The 17,009-nt window shown below is 35.8% G+C and overlaps 1 protein-coding gene across 1 annotated transcript in view; it reads right to left on the reverse strand.

Annotated features, from left to right (window-relative positions):
* The window catches only part of LOC150110489 (phosphatidylinositol 4,5-bisphosphate 3-kinase catalytic subunit alpha isoform-like), a 329,148-nt gene that overhangs the window by 203,551 nt on the left and 108,588 nt on the right, over positions 1-17,009 (reverse strand). Inside the window, exon 5 of the mRNA XM_090394138.1 lies at positions 14,530-14,777. Within this exon, the coding sequence (XP_090250264.1) occupies positions 14,530-14,777 (248 nt within the window). The remainder of the gene's footprint in view (positions 1-14,529; positions 14,778-17,009) is intronic.

A 17,009-nucleotide genomic window follows, 5' to 3' on the forward strand; every position in this document is an offset into this window, starting at 1 on the left:
AGATTAGCTATTATCAATGCTACTTACTGGACAGACAAGCTCCGTACCAGGGCAACCCAAATACATATGATAATAAATTATTCTACAATATTTATTTCCTCAGATTATTTAACACATTCATGTTAGAGGCTTAATGGAGTGAAACAGATTCAAAATGTCATTTAATTTTTTCAATATTTCATCTTAGTAACTGAGACATTGTCAGGGATTACAATATGAGACTTATAACACACACACACACACACACACACAACAAAGAAGCACAAAACTAAGTGACACATGGACAAAAGACTAGGGTCCTAACAAGGTGGGGCACCCTCTGTAGGCACCTGTTGGCAGTCTAGGATGTAAACTGAGATCTCGAAGTATTAGTGTTTCCCATATTTTGGGAACTTTAATGCAACCATATTTATTTAGATTAGATTGATTTTTGAGAGCTGCTGCAGATTCCAAAAATAGTCTTTCTCTTCTAAATTTACTACAATGGAGCATGGTGGTCTTTTTCCAACTGATTCTATGAACTGTATCTAAATCATGGTCTGCAAAGAGTGATTGACCATAATCATGATTGCAGATGTATTTTTTGTATTCTTTTAAGCAGATGTTCCTGCCTGTCCATAGTAGGCCAACAGGGCACTTTCTATACTCCAGGCAAAGAGTGAGGAGGGAGATCATCTTTAGTAGAACATATGAGGGTAGCAAACGTTCGGTGGGGCTTGAAAGCTATGCAGAGATTGCATTTTTTAAAGATTCTGGCTATTTTTTTATGAAGTACCTCAGCCATATGGAATGATGATAGCATTACTAAAATCTTTCTGAAGAAAAGGTTGAGGATTGGGGGAAAGGACTGATTTTTTTGATACTGTGGGAACTGTAGCCATTAGATAAGGTGTGGTGTATATGATTAAGTTCTCCTATAAGAGAGGACTCAATGGAACAAAAGTTATAGGCTCTATTGGTCAGTGTTTCAATGTTACCATATTGTTGAGAGGTGAGGTGATGAGAAAGTTTGAGAATGTATCTGTCTGTGTGGCTGAGCATATTACCAAGGTGTCTAGAAAGGCTAAACTATTATTAGTTTCTTTTTCCATGGTAAACTGAATTCGAGAGTGAAGACTACTGAGATGAGAGTGAAAGAATCTAATGTGTCTGGACTATGAGGCCAAATGGAGAATGCATTATGAATTTATCTTAACCAGATAGAAGGTTTGAGAGGGGGCCAAGTCAAGAGCCTGTTTTTCAAAATATTCTATAAAAAAAATTGGCAAGGGAGGGAAAAACCCATAGAAGTACCCTCTATCTGTTTATAAATTTTGCACTTCCAAGAGAAATATCCAGAATGAATAGCATAGAAAAAGAGATCAGTAATATCACGAGGAAAAATTTTTTTATAAGTGATAAGGTGTCATTTAAGGGAATATTGGTGAATGAAGTCATATCAAAATTAACTAACTAAAGTATCTTAATCTTATTATTTGATGTTAAATTTTCAATGGAAGTTTTAAAATGGATAGTTTGTTTTTTATATAAGAAGTGGTATGACCAGTGAGGGGAGTAAGAGAGCTTGCTAACTGTTTTGTTAATTTATATAATGGAGAATCTGTAGCATCTACTATAGGTCTGGGAAGGGGGAGGGATTGGGTTTGTGTATCTTTGGGAAGCTGTATATCCTGGAGGAATGAGAACTGAAGGGTTTGAGTTTTTTCATGATTTCAGGAGACCAGGAAGAAACTTCTTTTGAGTAGACTTTTCACTTTTTTGATCTGAGATTTGATGGAATTGTAATCTAAAATTGTAAAATTTTGAAGAGAAAGACTATTTTTGGAATCTGCAGCTGCTCTCAAAAATCAACATAATCTAAATAAATATTGCATTAAACTTCCCAAAATATGGAAAACACCAATACTTCGATATCCCAGTTTACATTCTAGGATGCTAACAGGTACCCACAGATGGCACCCCACTTAGTAGAACTCTAGTCTTTTGTCCATGTGTTTCGGTTAGTTTTGTTGCTTTGAGAGAGTGTGTGTGTGTGTGTGTGTGTGTGTGTGTGTGTGTGTGTGTGTGTGTGTGTGTGTGTGTGTGTGTGTGTGTGTGTGTGTTACAAGTCTCATAGTGTAATCCCCAACAATGTTTCAGTGACTGAGATGAAATATTAGAAGAATTAAATAATATTTTTAATCTTTCTTAGTGCTGTTCTCCATTAAGCCTCTAACATGAGTTTCTCACAGCACTTAAGTCTTAACACATGTAATCACAAATTATCAAGCTTTTTCACTCAGTGATAGTTCCAGTTTCATCTAGGCTAGCAACACAAAGTCCACCACTACCAAATTTCTACTCTCTGCTTCTCACTACCAACAAACTGTGTTCAAGGTAATCAAGACAAAGGATACTGGTTAGAAATGCATTAAGAATAAGGGCTATGATGGCAAATGATTTGTGAATAAGCTATGTAGAAAGAATGGTTGCGAGTTTTTGGATGTGTAGAGCGAGTTTAAAGAGAGAGAATGGATTTACATAAGATTGATAGCCAGCTTGTGAATGTGTTCAGCATTTGGAGTCTGAAGAAATTATTTATTGGTATCAGCTCATAGAGTCAGGGAACTAAATGGGAGAGATGGTGAGAATCTAAGTATAAGAATAACTAAGTTATGCAACTATATTATTGATACAAATATGCATAATTATGGAGGAGATTATGATGACAGGATAATTATATGCTTATCCAGTTTGGAATTATTAAATATATGCAAGGATGTCTATACAGAATGAAGAATGAGATAAGAATAGGGATCTGAAAGTTGTCCAACTGGGTCATGAAGCGAGTATACAAAAAAAAAAGCATGAAGGTTACTTATTGTACAAATGCCAAGAGTATTAAGAACAAAGGGGTTGAGTTTGTTTGCCTTACTAAATAAGATTCAGATTACTGGTATTAGTGAGTCTCTGCTCTCAGAAGCAGATATACTAACTGGTATCGAGTGTAAAGGGTAAAATATCTTTAGGATGGACAGACAAGATAGGAGAAAAGGGGTGCGATGATGATGACATCATATAATTTGAGTCCAGTTAAGGGAGAAAGCAGGATTGCAACATTAATAACAGTTTTTCATGTATCAGTGAGTTTGAAGCTATATGGTGCAGAGTCTAACAAGATCAAATACATGGTGGGATGTTGCTACAAACCTAGTGGATCACTGCTAGTGATGAAAAAATGAAATTGCCATATTAATTTAATGGATCCTGAATGACAAATCATCATTGGTGAGTATTATTCAAATATTGAGTAGTAGCAGTGAAATCTCATGAGAAGAATGAAGCTAAATTTATTGAGCTGCTCTAAGACAACTTCCTTAAGGAGCATGACAGAAGGAGTTTGAGGTAAAAGAGTGTTGGATCTGATTATAGTGTCAGAAGGGATTTCAGTTAAATATATCACTGTTCTACTTCCTGTTGGTAACAGTAATCATGCTATAATGACCTGCAAAGTTGCTAAGAATGTGGATGTTCCATTCAGAAAAGGTTACATGCTGAACTACAAAGCAAGAAATTATAACCAACTGAGAAGTATACTAAGTTCTGTTTCTTTGGTAGTGGTCACCAGATGGGTAGGATATTGGCAGCGAGTGGGATTAATTTAAAAAATATATTTATATGAAACAATATCCAAACATGTTCCTACAGTTGGAAGAATAAACAGGATAGAAGTGAAATTAATGTGTAGCCTTATTAAGAAAGAGATTCTTAAGAAGAATATAATATGGAAAAAACACTGTGTACACAAGGATGATGTCAGTTATGAAAATTATAAAGTAAGCTGGAAGAGTTACGATTATTGTACGGAAAGCAAAGTGTGACTCTATAAGTCCAAGATTACACAAAAGGAATTGTCATTATGACCTGAATGCAAATCTTATACAGATGGCAGACAAAGAAGAGATTGTTCAAATGATGAATACCTATTTGACTTCATAGAATGTATGATAGCATGCATTTTTAATAGAGTGTATGCTATCAACCTGTGATTGCAACATTGAGCTCAATCAACCTCTACACTGGATGAAGGAACTCTGGATGAGGAGGTACTAGAGCTGTTGCATAATATTAATATGAAATTAGCAATAAGGGCTGATGGGTTATCACCATGGATATTATGAGTTCAGATCAACTGCCTGTGCTGTCGATCTGACTGTATAATCTGAGTCTCAGCACAAGGAAGATTCCACAGGAGCAGCAAGAATGCATGATAAGCAGGCAAAGGTTGGTCGATTGGTAGAGCCTCTGCTACTAATGGCTCAGTTAAGTAAGTTTGAGCGTGGTTAGTGGTTGGAAGGGGACTATTGTTCGATGCTGTTGGCACACTCTCCCTCGATGAGTCTTTGGACTCCCTGGAGGTGTCTAATAATAATAATAATAATTCTACTGCATAAGGGTAGTGCAAAGGTCAATGTTTCAGCAACTTGCTCACATTTTATAATAATGTTATTGTTGAGTAAGATACACAATCACACTTTTGAACTTTGCTAAAGCTTTTGACAGGATATAACACGAAAGGCTGTTGCATAAATTGGAGGATATAGGATTGGATAAGACAATGGTTCATGGCTGGAGGTCTCTTGAAACAACTATATGATGGGTGTATATAGTTGTTTCAAGTATGAGTTGACTCGAGACACTTCTAGTCTTCTTCCTTTATCTCTGCACTAGCATATAGCAGTGTATGATCTAAGCTATTGGTTCCCAACCAGTGGTACGCATACATCCGTAGTCACTTATAGTGTAGCAATTTTCCTTCCTAAACTCATTACCTCATTTCCACTATTTTACATTAAGATAGGCACTGAACAAAAGTGTCAGTATTTAAAACAGCAGTTTTAAAAACAAGGGGGACAATTTATAGAAATGGGTTTAAAAGAGGCACACAAGTGGAAAAAGGTTGGGAACCACTGACCTAAGCTCATCATCAAATTCCTGACATGTACCCTAAAGGGGTGTACAGGATATGATAGTACTACATGAAAAATTTACTCCATTACTAACTTCCTATCTACAATTTTCCTCCAAATCAGTCTATTACTTGTCAAGACTGCAATATTATCATTATCAGATCTTATATTTCTATCGTCTAAGGCACATTATACCGTATAAATCCACCTATATCTTGGTCTTCCTCTGGGTCATTTTCCTGCCAACCTGGAGAGAACACTTGTTTTGCTAATCTTTCCTCGCCCATTCTGTTTAAGTGACCATACCACTTGAGATTAGCTCTGCTAAAGCATTCCTGGATGCCGACAATGTCAAGTTCTTTCCTAATATCCTCATTTTTTTATATGATATTGCCATTGATGCCATCTGTTCACGCCTCTAATCTTTCTCAGGACTCTCATATCTGCGGTCTCTAGTCTTTGGTCAAGTGTTTTACTTCTGACCCAGCTCTCAGATCCATAAGTTAAAACTGTTGAAAGTTTATAAGTTTATTTTTCACGTGGTTAGAATATAATAAATTTAGTTTAATCCTTTATCCAAGTGTGAGCAAATAAAGTTTGCGCCTGAAAGTATCGTCAGGACTGGGGTAAGGTGGTACAACACCAGGACGACTCCTTGCAAAGGTTGAGCAAGCTACCAACACTCCTATCTCAGTATCTCTCATAATGCAAAACACATCTCCTTGCGGATATGTCTAATGTTATGCATTAAGGGAAGGGCCACTACCCAGACTAGTTTTGACCTTTATTGAGGTCTCTTCAGTGGGAGCCAGGCCCAAGTGGAGATACCAGCCAGAAGCATTAGCAAGTCATCTCTACCTATAAGTTGCAAATTGGTGTGCCACCTTTTTAATAAATACTCTGGATTTAGAGAAAGATGTTGAAAGTTTATTTTTCACTTGCTTAGAATATAATAAATTTAGTTTAATCCTTTATCCAAGTGTGAGCAAACAAAGTTTGCTTATTAAAATTTATTAAAAAGGTGGCACACCAATTGGCAACTCCTATAGGTAGAGATGACATGCTATTGCTTCTGGCTGGTATCTCCACTTGGGAATGGCTCCCACTGAAGAGACCCCAATAAAGGTCGAAACTAGTCTGGGTAGTGGCCCTTCCCTTAATGCATAACATTAGACATCTCCGCAAGGAGATGTGTTTTGCAATATGAGAGATACTGAGATAGGAGTGTTGGTAGCTTGCTCCACCTTTGCAAGGAGTCGTCCTGGTGTTGTACCACCTTACCCCAGTCCTGAAGATACTTTCAGGCGCAAACCTTGTTTGCTTACACTTGGATAAAGGATTAAACTAAATTTATTAAGTTAAAACTGGTTTGAACACTGTCTTGTATACAGCTAATTTAGTGTTCCAACTAATTTCTCTCTTATTCCATATGAATTTATTCAATTGACTTCCTACCATACCAGCTTTGTTGATTCTACTGTCTATTTGAATATTTAATTTACCATCTTCACTAAAAATCGTTCCTAAGTAGCTGAAATGTTATACTTGTTCCACAGGTTCCCCGTTCACAACACAGTTGACATTTTAAACAATTCTACCTATTTTCATTGTCTTTGAAATGCTGAACTTCATACCATATCTATTACAACAGTTATTCAATTTAGTCAGGAAATCTTGCAAACTTGTAGTGGATTTATTTAGAAGTATAATATCATCCGCATAAAACAAAGAGCTGACATTAACATCTCCAATTTCCATATCATGTTTAATACCACTTTCTTTCATAATGTGATCCATATGGATAATGAATAACAGAGGGGATAATGTACATCCTTGTCTCACATCAGATTTAACATTAAACCATCTCCCTGTACTTCCTTCAATTCTAACTGCTGACTTACAACTAAAATACAGACTAATTATTGTGAATAGCTTCACTCTTGGCACCTTGTCATATGCCTGCTTAAGATCGACAAAACTTAAATACAGATGTTTGTTATATTCTCATGCTTTCTCAACTATTTGTCGTAAAGTGAAGATCTGATCCTGACAGCCTCTATTTGGCCTGAATCAGCTTGTTCTTCACCAAGCTTTTCTTCCTTCGTAAACACATCCAAAAAGTATCCAGTTTATAATGATAGGAAAGGAAGCAGATTATGTTCATTAATAGTATGAAAATAAAGTAGACTTCAAATTCTTCAAAATCTTTTGATTTTTATTTCACCAAGATCCCTACCTCTTTTGGGTAAAGAACTGTCACACTGAAGACATTACTTTTTTTTTGGAATCCCCCTTATGTTTACTAGGGAAAAAACTAAACCATTAGGAAGAAACTATTTCTATAATTTATTTTCTTTCTTATCATCATCACCATCTTCTCATATCAGACCTAATAGCCTGTTACAGGCAAGTAACTTGTCTTACATAATTCCAATTTTTGTACAGGATGATTAAGCTCAAATGGAGATATACAAGGGTGGCCTGAAGAGTTCTTGGCCTCAACCATAGATGGCAACACTATCAGCAAATTTTTTTTTTCTAAGATGGTACATCCATCATAAGCATCCATGTGAGATTAAAAATCATTCTATCAAGTAGATTGTTTTATACAGCTGTCTGAAGCAAAAGTGCTGTCTGTATTCCTTGAAATGGATAAAATTCAGTATTATGCGGTCATAAAATTCTTTGTAAAAGAAGGTTTAATGCCAAAAGAAATTCATTTGGAGTTCATAAACATTTATGGGCACTCTTCTCCTTTTTTTTTTTGACAATTAAGAAATGGGCTGCCGAGTTTAAACATGCCCGTATCAGTCTTGAAGATGATCCACATGAAGGACATCTAAAAAGTGTAAGAACACCAGAAATCATTGATCAAGTGCACGATATGGCATTCAATGACTAATGAGTCAAAGTGCGTGAAATTTCTGAGACTATAGGCATTTCAAAAGAACATGTAGGATATATTTTGCATGAAGAATTGCAAATGAAAAAGTTTTGCACAAGATGAGTGCTGCACTTGCTCACAGGAGATCAAAAACGCACTCTCATGAAAATCTCTGCTTGGAGCATTTTAACAAGAATAAAACTGATTTGTGCACCGATTTATTACTATGGATGAGACTTCAATTCAATAGTACACATCAGAATCTAAACAGCAGTCAAAACAATGGACAGAAGCCAGATGTTCAGCACCAAAAAAGAGAAAGTCGGGTCCATCAGCAGGAAAGGTAATGGCATTGGTGTTTTAGGATGCTAAATTATTATTTATTTAGCATCCTAAAATTTTATTTATTAACTAGGGGGGGGGGGATTTGCCCCCTGGTGCCTGCAGCGCCCAACCCCACCGTGTTCCGGACTGGTAGGCCGGTTCTCCTTGAATTCTGATGACTCGAATTTTGAAAACTCGAAGTGAAACTACTGTATTTCCCATCTAATGGAATCTTCAGTGACAAGTGGCCACAAATTAAATGCAACTCATATACAGAATGTTGTACTTCTGATACCTATGCGAATATTGTAAATATTCATTTAGCAAATGATTTCAAATGAAACGCAGAACTATACCAGAAAAAAAGTACTGTGCTATATATATTTACAGAGTAATTGACTTAAACACTGAGAAAAAATATGAGAGATTTAATAAGGTTTCACTACTAGTTTCATTGAAAAAGCGGACTTCGTCAGGTGAATACAATACCAGGGAGTAAACAACATCTTAAAAAACATTGTACTTTAACAAACACAGAGTTTAGAACAAGTAGTAGTAGTTGTGTTCAAAATGGAGTCCGAGCATTAGTTCTGGCGTGAAGCACTTTGCATGTGAAAATGATATCATGAGTATGCCAAAACTGGATTAAAGCACTGTGTGAATCTGATAAGCTGTAACTGAGATTGCTGTTTAGATGGACAGGGTCGAGAGCTGTTTCATTTGATTCCAAGAAAAGAAACGTCTCTCTAATTCATCGAAGCATTTATGGATGTTTGAAGTTAAGTTCCAGTCTATTTGATGTTGTTGTCCTTCAACATTGGTATTGGCAGAGAATAAAACATGGCTGGATAGGGCACTAGCATGATTCTGTTGTAAGAAATGTCACGATGTTCTTCTAGGCGGAGAGAGAGATGGACTTTTCTGTCTGGCCTTAATATGGTTTGCCGCAACTGCAAATGATTTTGCAGTTGTGGAAATTTCAGGTGCTAGTGCCCTATCCAGCCATGTTTCATTCTCTGCCAATACCAATGTTGAAGGATGACAACATCAAATAGACTGGAACTTAACTTCAAACACCCATAAATACTCCAATGAATTACAGAGATGTATCTTGGAATCCAATGAAATAGCTCTCGACCCTGCCCATCTAAACAGCAATCTCAGTTATAGCCTACTTGATTCACATAGCGCTGTGATCCAGTTTTGGCGTACTCGTGATATCATTCACAAGCAAAGTGCTTCACGGCAGAACTAACGCTCGGACTCCATTTCAAACACTACTACTTGTTCTAAACTTTGTTTGTTAAAGTACAATGTTTTTTAAGATGTTGTTTACTCCTTGGTACTGTATTCACCTGACGAAGTCAGCATTTCTGATGAAACTAGTAGTGAAACCTTATTAAATCTCATATTTTTTCTTGGTGTTTAAGTCAGTTAATAATTATAAACATATACATATTGTATTAAAAGCATAATCATGGTTTAACAGATTTTGAAGCTACATTAAGACTTCAGGTTTAATATATATATATATATAAAAAAGGTCTATATAACTTCTGGGATAAGAGAACAGAATACTTGCAGTTAGTAACAATATGTGTAATGGTCTGGGTAAATAACCACAGTCACTCATGCATTTGGTGCATTTGTGCATCTGGTTGCATTTCTATGCCCTGTTTTGATTCAGTTAAGAGCAGTTCATTGATAAGATAAGAAGATCAATGACTGCAGTCATCATTTTAGCAAATTCTCCCTGGGCCTTGTACACTCAGATAGATTTTATTTGTTCCTCCAATAAATCAATATATAATATAGGATTTATTGAAGGAACAAATAAGATCTATCTGAGTGTACAAGGCCCAGAGAGAATTTGTTAAAATGATGACCGCAGTCATTGATAACAGTCAATTAAAATGTATGTGATGATTAATGCAGTGCAATGGTACACATATACAGGCATGTCATCATCCTTCAATAGTGTTGTAAGATGACCATGGCCTATGCAGAAACAGACAAGAATGGCTTCCTCTGCAAACTCTGCACAAACCAGACTGCCACAGTTTAATTTGAGGGCTATTTTCACTATTCCATAATGTTTACCAGTGGGATATTAATTTTTATCTTATTATCTGTTGTAATCTATGTATGGGCCAGATGACAGTATCTTAAGCAACAACATGACCTAGCTGCAGCCTCATTTTCTTAATCCCAATATTAGCCAACTGATCCAACTGCCTACAGCAAGAGATAGATCTTTCCCAGATTTCAAAAAGGCTATTACTTCTGGTGTCTTAAAAAGTGTTGGCATAATTCCCTTATTGAAAAGATGTAATTATACATACTAATGAACCATTTATTACATATTGGGTTTAAGTTCTTGATGAATTCTGGATGCCCTCCAGGGCAGACAGTTTCAAGAATGAAGGCTTGTGAAAGAAAAACTGAAAATATTTTGGAGGCTAATAAAAGAAAAAAAAAGCTCAGATATAGAGGAAGAAATGAAGTATCACCAAAGGAATCATAAAAATGTAAGTCTTTTTGAATGTTTGGAGTAACAATTCCAAAAAATTGTTCAATGAAATGACAAATGGTTGAATATAAAAAAGTTGCAGGAGAAATACAATCAGGAGTACATTTCAATATCTGAGGTAGATCAGAAACCTGAAATCCAGAAAGTAGCTGACATTCAACCTAAAATGTTAAAATATGGTGGAATAAAAGTTATTCTGTAATCACACTGCATAATAGAGAAGGTTTAGTCACAAGGTATAGAAGATTGGGGTGAAGATTCCTCTCTTCATACCAACTTATAAAAAGGGAAATAAAATGGAATATGAAAATTGCTGAGAAACTTTTTCAGTGTTATAGGAAAGTTTTATGTAAACGCATTTGAGAAGTTGCAAGAAAAAAAAAAAAATGATGGGAAAACTGGGGAAGAACAAGACAAATTTAGGCTTGACTGTTGAATCAAAATCCAATGCTTGGATTATTACAGTGATATTTTTATTTTAAGACAAACAGTCACGAAATAATTGTAACATAAGGATATTTATCTGGGGGAGGGAGCGTGAAGGGGGAAAACAAAGAGAAAAGCCATTTAAAAGCACTAAATTTGCATGGACAAAATTGAACCTTATACAGAGCAATGCATATAAGCTGCAATTAGAAAGTCAAACTGAAGGATGTATAAAAGAAGATGGTTTGGTGTTAAACTGGTGTAATGCAGGGTTGTATGTTATCTTTGCTGTTATAGTTCGCCCACCACTTCTAGGTCCCTTCTTGGCTTTGTGCCAAGAATAGTCGATTCATGCTGAAGGGGAGAAAGAAATGAAGGATGTACGAATTGGTTGCCAACATGCGAAATCACGTGCTTTCTTGTCTGTCGCTGTACTAGTACTAGCTTGATTTTTGTTGTTCTCTTTTTGCATTATTTTTTTATTATTAATTTGTATATGATGGATCCAGTACAGTCAACAAGTTCTATTGTTACACGTTTCAGTAGCTCTTGCAAAAGAATATTGAATAATGTGCTGACATTCTGCGAAAAAGAATCGTCAGAAGGCCGTCTTCTTGTTCCCCTTTCTCAAGTCATAAAACGTGCAAGTGCAATTGCGGGCGTATCGGGGTCGACTGTTAAAAGAATTCGTAAGGAATCAAAAGGTGAAGGTAAGCCAAAATTTAAATCTCCTAAAAAAAAGCGCCAGAAAAAGAAAACCATCGAAACCATAGCTTTGAATGATTTTGATGTAGACGTTATAAGAAGAACTATTCACGAATTTTACGTGGTTGAGAAAAGAGTGCCAACTGTTCCGAAATTGATTCCTGTGCTTAAAGAAAAAATTAATTTTTCTTGGAAAAGAGAAACTTTAAGGAAAATACTTCATGAAATTGGATTTTGTTCTAAAAAGTCCCAGAATAAAAGGAAACTTATCATGGAGCGAAGTGACATTGTTTTATCTAGAACGCAGTATTTGAGAGCAATAAGACGTTTCAGGGAGGAGAAAAGACCGATTGTATATCTAGATGAAACTTGGATTGATAGTAATTTAACTTATGGAAAATGTTGGCAGTCTAAAGAAGAATGTGGAGTGCTACAAACCGGAAATGCCTCGCGGCGCATAATAATTTTGTGTGCGGGTGGAGAAATGGGTTTTTTAGCGAATTCAAACTTACTATACAAAGCCAATTCAACTATTGGAGATTACCATGGGCAAATGAATTCTACGATTTTCGAAAAGTGGGCAGTAGAAAAACCGATTCCAAACCTTCCTAAAAATGCTGTTGTTATAATTGATAACGCTTCATATATCACTCGATTCGATTAAACAAAGTTCCAAATTGGTCTAATAAGAAGCAAGTTCTTATGGATTGGCTCTCTGCAAATAACATTTCTCATTCCCCAGATATGCGAAAAATTGAATTGCTTAATTTGGTCAAAAGAAACTTGCCCACAACTAAACTATTTAAATTCGACACGATGCTCAAAGAGCATGGATTTCTAGCTTTGAGGCTACCACCATATCATTGCGATATTAATGCTATTGAGTATGTTTGGGCAGAAGCGAAAAGTTTCATTTGCCATCGCAACGTAACTGGGGATATTGACATGTCGAAACTTGTTAAGCTTTCAGAACAGGCGATTGAAAGTATTACAGTTCAAAAGTGGGGAAAATATTGCTCTCATGTCACCTCATTGGAAAATATATATTGGGATAGAGACGGAATTATCGAAGAATTGTGCGAACCTTTGGTGATCAGTTTAAGTGAAAGTGATGGCGATTCGGACACCGATTCAGATGACTCTGAAGAGTAAAAGAATTTGACAATGGTATTTTTTCCAACATTTTTTTGCATGCTATTGAGAGTCACAACAACTCATAAATAATCAATCAGTTTAGGACATTAAAGTGCCTCAGTTCTCTCAACTGTAAGTTTGGAATATCTAAGTTCATTTGAAATAATTTCTGTTTTTCTGTATAATTCTTTTTATTTTATAGAAAACTTTCTTAAAAATAAACTTAGTTACATTTTTGTTTTATGCTATAGCTTTTTTAATTTTATTAACACTCTACGTACATTTTTCCAACTGTTATACAAGCAAAATAGTTACACTTTAAAAACAGCAATGTTCGTAAAAGAAAAGCTAAATTTTCCGACCTGTAATAATAAAAAACTCAGTTTGTTTATTATTACATCCCAGAGGACAGACTGATTACCCTATTATCGGAATGGATTCTCCTTTTTCTGACATGCGCAGACGTGTCGAGGGACCTCAAATCGGTGGGCGAACTATATGTCTCTCTAACCTACATAGACTACATCATTAATGAAAGTAATATTAAACCTGATACTCTAAGAGATATATAGACTATTAGTCCGCACAGTTAGACGAGTGGCTATGTGCTTCGCGACCATATGCCTGGGAAAGTGTTCCGAGTTTGATTCCCGTCGCTGACGTGAGAAGCTTAGGATCTTTCTCAGACATAGCCAAGTTAGCTGGTCTTGGGCATGGACTGCAGGGTTTTTCTCCCCAATTTATCTGGGGTTTTTCATCCTGCAAGCAGGCAAACTGGCCTTGAGAACACAACGCTTCTACAGGCATGGGATACACTGGGAGGTATAGGGCTAACCACCTTATCCTTATAACAGTTGTGGTTAAATGAATAGAAAATCCTTTTCAACACAAGGTAAAAGAGAGAAAAAGGAAGAAGAAGTATAGACTATATTAGTAACAAAAGTGTCATTTTAAACTTGATATATTCAAATACAGGATATTAAGTTTATTTTTTTATATTTCAGATCATGTCACCTTTAAAAATAAAACTGCCGCAAAGTTTATAAGCCAAATAAAACTACTGCTTTGACAAATTTAATATGAAATAAGCAACAAAAACTATGAAAAGTTTTATTCTTTTCACTGTTGATTTCTGAATTTTAAGTAGTGAAGCTAAAGAACAGGTAACACATTTTATTGAAGATGGAAAATTAAATATAGAAATTGATAACAGAATAAGTAAGACTGGCAAGCAATTGAGGGAAGTTAGCTAAATAAATTTATATGAAATAGCAAAATCAGTCAAAATACAAGGGCAGTAGTATATAAGACAGTGTTTAAACCAATTTGAACATAATGATAAGTTAGGTTAGAAATGAAAGTTACTCAAACATTAAAAGTTCATGAGTCTGAGAAAAATTAGAAGAATTATGATATCAATGACAGATACCATATTTAAAAATAAAGACATATTAGAAAAGAATCATAACACAGTGAGTCCTATCTTGGTGATTAATCACTTTGGTGCTAAAACAATAATTAACAAAAGCATCATTACTGTACACCAACAAATACTTAATATACTAAAAATCACTTACTTTATACTGACAAATAGGGTACCTTTCCAGCAGGTACTGATCAATTCCACAAACTTTTAAGAGGTAGCTTCTTTGGTGTTCTCGTGCACTTTGCTGCTGTTGTTCTTTTGTCATTTTCATGCATTTCAATTTTTTAAGAATAGCTTCCTGTGTAATACTTTCAGGAAAGGAATCTTTAGAAACTTTGACAGTGTACTTCTGCTTCTCTCCCGTGATGGACAAAACCCACACACAAACAATGACTAGACCTACATGAAATGCACTCATTTAAAAATGATCACAAATAAGTATATGGTATTTCAAATCTTCCTATTAATGCCAGAATTGAAATTCAACAATGGCAACAAGTTATACCAGTAAAATAGAAAAAGAAGCTTAAGCTTCCATATTTACCATAATATGGATGATCATATAGCACATTAATACTGTGGGTGGACTATGCATCAGATAACCTGTAACCATACTCTATAAATCAGATAGTACTATTTAAAAGGTATTTCATGCTGTTAATATGCACAGTTAACAGTGTTTCACACTAGGCAGTGGAATTCAAATTCATAGCTTTCTGTTTGGTTTTCCATTTTTTAATATGCAGCATTAAATGAGTTACAAGAGCTAATGGAAAGGGTCTAGAAATTATTTTATAGTCGTCTAATGTGAGAACTGTTTTCTAAGCACAATTTAGAACTTCAATATTCTGCTAGTGCAATGTCACAGTGGCAGGCTATCTGAAGGTTCTCTGATCCTGAAGTTCATTCACCTATTAAAAGGTTCCTCCCACCACTAAGATAATAAACTACGTCACAAGGTAGAGATCATCTAGGAATGGTTCCAATGCATGAGGATGAATTTAATATACTTCATTTAATTAACTTTCTCATGCACTGATCACCACCAAATTGGACATCTATAGGATGAGGTAGAATGAGTAGCTCTTAACAGACCTGCTACAGTCCAATAGAAAACAAATGTAGGATTATGATTGCCGAAATCAGCAGATGCAATCACACAAAATATTTTCAACATCTCTCTCTCATATATTCTTATAGAATATATAAACTTAGTTGTCTACTTAAAGATTATTCCATTTACCTTCCCTTGAAATATGATCTGACTAACACAGATCAGAACCCTGCACAGGTTCCTTAAAAGGGTCACCTCCTGGCCTGTGGAAATTACAATAAACTAAAACCATATAATTCTTGACCCTGGCCCTCTCTCCTACAGGTTATCAAAAATCTACAAGCAAAATATGCCATTATACCCAACTATGAATCCCACTGATTCACTCACATACAAATTAGCAAAACACTTAGTCAAAGCACTCTCCCAATATACCTAGCAACACCTCTTCACACATAAACCCATTCCACTTTACCAGTATAGAAACTTGATAGTCCAATATGCTAACATAATGGACAGTTTTGATGTCACCTCTCTATTCACCAATGTTCCACTTAAAGACACCTTAGACCTTATCCAAGCTGAGTTTCCTTCCAATATCTCAGCCCTGTTGAAGTTCACCATGAATTCTGACTATACCATTTGGCAAAGAGAATTCTATACACAAATAGAAAGGACAGCTATGGTTCTGATTTTTATATCACCACTCCTCGGTTAACTACTTCGTGGAGATCTTTGAAGATAAAGCCTTAACCTCTGTTCCATGTTTGGTTATGCTCTGCAGATGATGTGTTCTCCATTTGGTCACATGGCATGGATGCTTTCAACATCTTTTAAATACATTTCAACAGCCAGCATTCAATTCACCCCAGAAAAAGAAAACAAATCTAGAATTTTTATTACATGCCAACCTCATGGATCCTTGCCATTCTCTGCTTACAGAAAATCCACACACACGCGCGCGCGCGCGCACACACGCACGCACGCACACACACACACACGCACACACGCACACACACAGTAGTCATAAAGTCATTCCATCCCCTCTTTGCAGTACACAGTTATAAAGACCCTGTATAACAGCACAAAATTAATTTGTTCCAGTAAACAAAGTCGTCACAAATTAACTTGAACACATTCATATCAGTCTTAGGCAATGGCTATAATCCTCACCAAATCCAAAAAGATATTAAAACCTCAAACCACAGAGACTACATACACCAAATCTAACACCATCTGGGGTACATCTGAAAAACTAGCAAAAAATCCTAAAAAATGAAACCTTCTAACTACTTACTGACCATATTAAAAAACTGTCATTCCTTATCCACTTCACCAAAGACCAGCCACAATTCCCAGACCTGCCAGGTTTTTTTCCAGGTATCTTGAATTTACACTCTCCTATAATGAGAAATGCTGAGCAGGACTACATCCGGTTCACCACTACAGCCACTCAGGTCTTGATGACAATGGTCTAGACACCCATCCAGGATTGACTCGCCACCTTACTCCACCATAGCAAATATAAATACAAGAGACTAGAATCTGCCTCAGCCTTGACATATTCGCTGCCACGC

This window comes from Typopeltis vanoorti, chromosome 1 (assembly GCF_054136105.1).
Source record: "Typopeltis vanoorti isolate ZY-2024b chromosome 1, IOZ_Tvanoo_1.0, whole genome shotgun sequence".
NCBI classification, from domain to species: domain Eukaryota; kingdom Metazoa; phylum Arthropoda; class Arachnida; order Uropygi; family Thelyphonidae; genus Typopeltis; species Typopeltis vanoorti.